This window comes from Budorcas taxicolor, chromosome 16 (genome assembly GCF_023091745.1).
Source record: "Budorcas taxicolor isolate Tak-1 chromosome 16, Takin1.1, whole genome shotgun sequence".
Classification (NCBI taxonomy): domain Eukaryota; kingdom Metazoa; phylum Chordata; class Mammalia; order Artiodactyla; family Bovidae; genus Budorcas; species Budorcas taxicolor.
In genome coordinates this window covers 27,773,523-27,778,977 of record NC_068925.1, presented here as the reverse complement: position 1 = coordinate 27,778,977, position 5,455 = coordinate 27,773,523, and the positions used below count along the sequence as shown (strand labels likewise).

The window sequence follows — 5,455 nt, the reverse complement described above, 5'->3', positions numbered from 1 at the left end:
GCCTCCTTGCTACTCTCCACATGACATCTACTGATACCAAGGAGCTGTTCCTGCTGGAGGGTGATAAAAGTCCTGTCCATTAGGCTTTATTGGATACTACTCAGTAGGGAGAGCGGAGGAGGCAATGGCAACCCACTCCAGTACTCTTGCCTGGAAAATCCCATGGACGGAGGAGCCTGGTAGGCTGCAGTCCATGGGATCGCTAAGAATCGGACACGACTGAGTGACTTCACTTTCACTTTTCACTTTCATGCATGGGAGAAGGAAATGGCAACCCACTCCAGTGTTCTTGTCTGGAGAATCCCAGGGACGGCGGAGTCTGGTGGGCTGCCGTCTATGGGTCGCACAGGGTCGGACACGACTGAAGCGACTTAGCAGCAGCAGCAGCAGCAGCAGCAGGGAGAGAGAGGGGCCCCCTGTTACTGCGTCATGGTGGTGGTGGTGGCAGTAGTGGTTGAAAGTCTGGGCTCGTCAGGTGGTCTCCAATGACACTGCCAGAGTGAGGAGCTCCTTGTCACAGCCTGGTGAGGGTGACAGTCTAGGCTCCTCAGTGGGTGTTGGGAGCTTGGGTAAGCATGGGGTCAATATGTGTGTGTGTGTGTATTTTTAAAAGGAAGAATAGAGAAAAGTAAATACTTCATCTTCTGTCAGCTTTATTCTGTATTGACTATTTCTACAAGTAATATTCATAAAGAATTGGATAAAAGAATGAAAATCTGTATTTCAATGAGCAAAGAACATTAGTAGGGTAACGGCATGGGATATGGATGTGGGGTCAAAATATCCTGCTTAATGGCTTTTATTTTGACTGGTAAGCATGGGTATAAAGAATTCTAAGAAAATGACCCTGGCCTTAAGTAGCATTCAATCCAGCTTGGAAGCCAAGATGCAGACTGCAAAATGGGTATGCCAACAAAGCAGCAACTTCTAAGTGCTCAATAAGCCATAAGCTGAACATCTTGTCAAAGGCTGATTCTGAGAAGGAGCAGCCAGGGAGGTCCCATATTTCATACAAGAGGCAGGTTGTGAGCTAAGCTCAGAAAAATCAGACTTGGATATGATAGGAGGAGGCAGCTGGTGAGAAGGCATTGAAATAGGGAGAATGGAATTGACAAAAATGGAAAGCCAGCAGTATAAAAACTATATTTAATTATTTTTGGTATATTAGCTTCTGGACACTATGCCAGATACCTTATATTATTTTACGTGATCATCCTTCACTACATCCCCTTTGAAGTACAAATTATAATCCTTTTTTACAGATAAGGAAACTGAGGCCCAGGAACGTAACTTCCCCAAAGTCACATACCTATGTCAAGACGAAGAGTTAGATTCTGAGACATTTTAAGCTCTTTCCTAGAATGCTGGGAATGTGCACAGCATTTGGCTGGAACAGCACTAGCTTGGGTGACAAGAGGAGAATGATAAGATTGAAAATTGAAGCAACATGTGCCAACAAAGGAATGAGAGCCTGAGTAGGCCTCTTTGGGGACAGCAGGCAGAGGGGAGCTATGACAGGGAAGGGGGCCCAGTTTCCATCATGTAAGATGGGAATATGGCTCTCACACTGCCCTTTGTTGTTTTTTTCTAAATTGCATTTAAAAAAACAAAGCAAAACTGTTTTCTCTGGTCATGCCTGGGGTATGAGAGATGTTAGTTCCCCAACCAGGGATCGAACCTGCACCCCCTGCATTGGTGGTGTGGAACCTTAACTGCTGGACCACCAGGGAAGTCCCTCACAATGACCTTTGAATAAAACCCCTTGCCAGGTCACCTTTCATGTCATTTCAAAAATACTAAGATGACAAAAGTCTTCCAGTGGGACTTATTCTATCTCGCTCGCTTTCTCTTGAAAGACAAATGTTATTTACAGAACACTTTTATAGAATTCTTTGATTGAGACTTTGAGATATGATGGGTTAAATTCTACTTAGCTTCTGGCTCTTAGTTTTTAAACTGTCAAGCTCCTGAATCATGTTTAGTCACTCATTCAGAGCCTGGTTAGGTTAGTTAGACACAACGTGGGTAGACAGAATGACATCACATGCCTCCTTCAGAAGAGACAAAGGAGAAATAAAGGAGAAGAGAAGGATTCTAACAGATACAGGGGAAGAGGAGGATTCTAATAGAATTTTGCTCCAAAAGACTAGAGGAGACTGACCAAAAAGGGGGGAAAAATTGGACCCAAAGATTCCACTGAACTCTTGAACCTGTCTGTGGTGGTGTAATCACTAGTGCTAAAGCCATTATAAACACCTTCTATTAACACGGGAAAGGAAGGCCAAAGAAGTACCATCTGAGAGGAGCCATAGAAAGCTGTTGCCAAAAATATTTCACAGAACGTCAATTCCATGGAAGGATCCAAGACAAAAAAAAGTTCCATGGTTTGTGAAAAACTCTAGGTTAATCAAATGTGTCTTTACTGCAAGACTTTTCAGAGCCTTTAAAATTTTCAGCTGTGTTATTAACTCCCAAGAGGGGATGTAGTATACTGTGTTCCCCAATATACTTATTGACAGGAATTCCCCCCATGCTTCCCCACCTCACTTTTTGTTCTTGGAGATTTCCTATGACAAGTACTTCACACTTCACCCTTTCATAAGTTCTGGGACAGGGAAAGACTGAAGCCATGGCACAGAACTCTATCCCCCACTGTAGACTTTTTCTTTGGTTCCTCAAAATGTGTCTGACATTCATACGCTTCTGAGATTACCTGAGAGCGAAATGAGTATTTTCTATTTAAAGCCAAATGTACAAAGGCAAGTAATTTTCTTAAAACTTGGAAATGTTTATCCCACCCTCTCAACCATCCCAATGAATCAACAAACTAGTTCGTGAGAGAAAGTTGCTGCTATTTTATATGCTTTTTAAAAATCAGTGCTCAGTCATAATCAGATTAGAAAATGAATCACATTGCCAGATCTCTGTCTAGCCACCTAGGCTGGAAGCTGTTTGTCATCAGGTTCTCAGTAGCCCCCTCTCTGCTGCCCGGCTGGGACCTGGGCCTCCCGGGTCATCCGATCAAAGAAGTTGTTGGCAAGTGTTCTCACGTCATCTGTCCTGGAGGCCCTGGAGATCTTCTGGAATTCCTCGAAGGTTGCGTCTTTCTCTCTCAAGATCTGCTCCATCCTCTGCTCCTGTCTCCGAATGGCTTCCTTGATGCCCTCGATGTGGCATCTTTCCTCCTTCTCGGCTTTCAGTTTCAGGATGTGATGATTCTTCTCCCGTAGGATGTTGAGCTCCCGAATGTGGTGTGCCTTGTCCCTGACGTTCTTGTGGACCTGACTCTGGGTCTGCAGGGTCTTCTGGTCCGCCAGCTCCTCCAGCAGCGACTTGTGCTCCTTTCTCTGCTCCTGGGACTCTTCAGCCCACCTCTTCACCTGCTGGAACCGCTCCTCCTCCTTCTGGACTTTGTCCTTCAGCTCTCTGTGGGGCTCCTTCATCTGGCCCTTGGGCATCTCTTGGGACCATCGGGAGCTCTGTTCCAGGGACAGCTTCCTGAGGAGCTCCTCAGCCTTGGCCTGGCAGTCCATGAGGACCTTCCTGGCCTGGTAATTGACTAAAGAGCTGAGACTGGTCTCCTGGATCTTTTTCTGGCCCTTGGTGGGGTGAACGTGCTTCTTTAGACAGGCCTGCGCCAGCCTCTTCTGCAGCTGCAGGCTGTTCTGCGCCTGCAGGTCCCGCAGCATCCTCTCTGGCAGGCGTTGCCCCTGGCACTGCTTCTCCGGCTCCGTCTCGGGTTCGGAGGGGGCCCCCTCCAGCTTCTCCTGGCGCTGCTTCTCCTGGTCCTCCAGCGGTGCCTTCCACCCGCTGCTCTCCTGCTGGACCGTGTTGGTGGCTCGTCTGTCCCGCCGCCGGACTCGCAGCTCCCGGTTCAGACGAGCCTTGCGCTGCTCCTTGTCCTGCTGCCACTGCTCTTGGCTCTGCTGCAGCAGCAGCTTGCGCTCCCTCTCCAGGGTCAACTGGACCTTCTGGTCGGAGCGCTTCAGCTCCTCCCAGGCTAGGGCCGCCTGCTGCTGCAGCTCCCGCATCCTCTGGGCCTTTTTGAGCCGGCTCAGCACCAGGGCCACGATCTTCTGGTCCCTGGCGGATATTACCGCCTCTTCCAACTTGCTCTTGAGGACCTGGGTGTGCTGCTTCTGCATCTCCTTGCTGGAAACTAGGGACTGGGAAAGCTGGCTGGTTAATGACTCCACCGGATCGTTGCTGTGTCTTTTCTGGATGTGCAGGCAACCCGACTGCGTCCCAAACTCTCTGGAGGACACAGAAGACTTCTCCGTGTGGACTGAGGAAAGGGACCAGGGACGTAGACCCCTGCCGACCGGCACTGCCCACTGGTCTCCGCTCTGCGCCTTTTCGTCCTCAAAGGCTCGGTTCGTGGGAGTGTAAGCTCCCTGCGAGTAAGGAGGGGGCGAATCTCCCCGGGCGGGAGGGTAGTGCTGGCCGTGCTGAGGCTGGGGCTCCAGCTGCCAGGCCGGGCTGTGCCGGCTGCCTCCCTGCTCCTGGGGCTTGGTCCTTGTCTCCCCCCAGGCATCGTCCAGGCGCCGGCTGCGGGGTCGGGGCTTCCTGACACGGTCTAGTAATCTCCGGGTCACGTCGGTCAGGCTGCGACTTTCCTGGGGCGAGTCGGAGTACGGGCGCCGGCTGGGCCGAGGGGTGGCTGAGCAGAGCAGGTTAGGCCAGGGCGCGGTGGCCTCGCTCTCCTCGCCTGGTGTCCGGGCCCAGGAGCACAGGCCCGATTCGGTCCGCGGTCCCGACCCGTCCAGCTGAGCCAAGGATGCGCTCTCCTCGCTGGGCGGCGGAGGCTCCCACACGGCCGATTGGGGCCGCGGGGAGAAGCGGCCGAAGTCCTCCATTCTCCTTCCTGCACGCCCAGCGTCTGAATCCGGGTCCCGGGTCCCGGCGGGGGCGCTGCTGAGACCCACCCCGCCCTCCGATCCCGGGGTCCCGGCCGCCTGTGACGCTCAGGCCACTTCACAATGCTCCCGGCGCCACCTGGCCGCTGCAGCCCTCAGCCCTCGCCCACCCTGGCCTTCCTAGCACCCCGCGCAGCGAGAGGCGGGAAGGCGGCTGGAGGCTGGGAGAGGGCGTATGGTAGAGGGGGCTGTAGAAAGTTCGGGGCACCCTAAAGATGAGGGTGCGTAGTGAATCCCCACCTGTGTTGCAGGCAGGAATTTGAACTCGCATTTGTACATCTTAAAGTAGCAGAATTTTAAAAGGATAGAATGTGGCCTGGAAGTGTGGGGTGGGGAGTCCTTTAGTCACAGGTCCCTACCACAATGCACCTCTGCAGTGTAGGCAAAGTCGAGGCACGTTAATTTATATGCACCATCCTTTTGCCCTTATAACTTAGCAAGCTCAAGGATAGTTTTTTAAACTTTTAGAGGACAGAAAACAAAACACACACTAGTTTGTTTCCTCCTAATACAGCAATTACTGCTTTTGTCAAAATAGG

At 51.3% G+C, this 5,455-nt stretch overlaps 1 protein-coding gene across 1 annotated transcript; it reads right to left on the bottom strand.

Moving 5' to 3' along the window:
• Positions 1-2,966: 2,966 nt before the first annotated feature.
• On the bottom strand, positions 2,967-4,856 carry CCDC185 (coiled-coil domain containing 185). The gene has a single exon (XM_052654272.1). It carries the CDS (start codon positions 4,854-4,856, stop codon positions 2,967-2,969), a length of 1,890 nt encoding a protein of 629 aa, XP_052510232.1.
• Between the last annotated feature and the right edge of the window lie 599 nt (positions 4,857-5,455).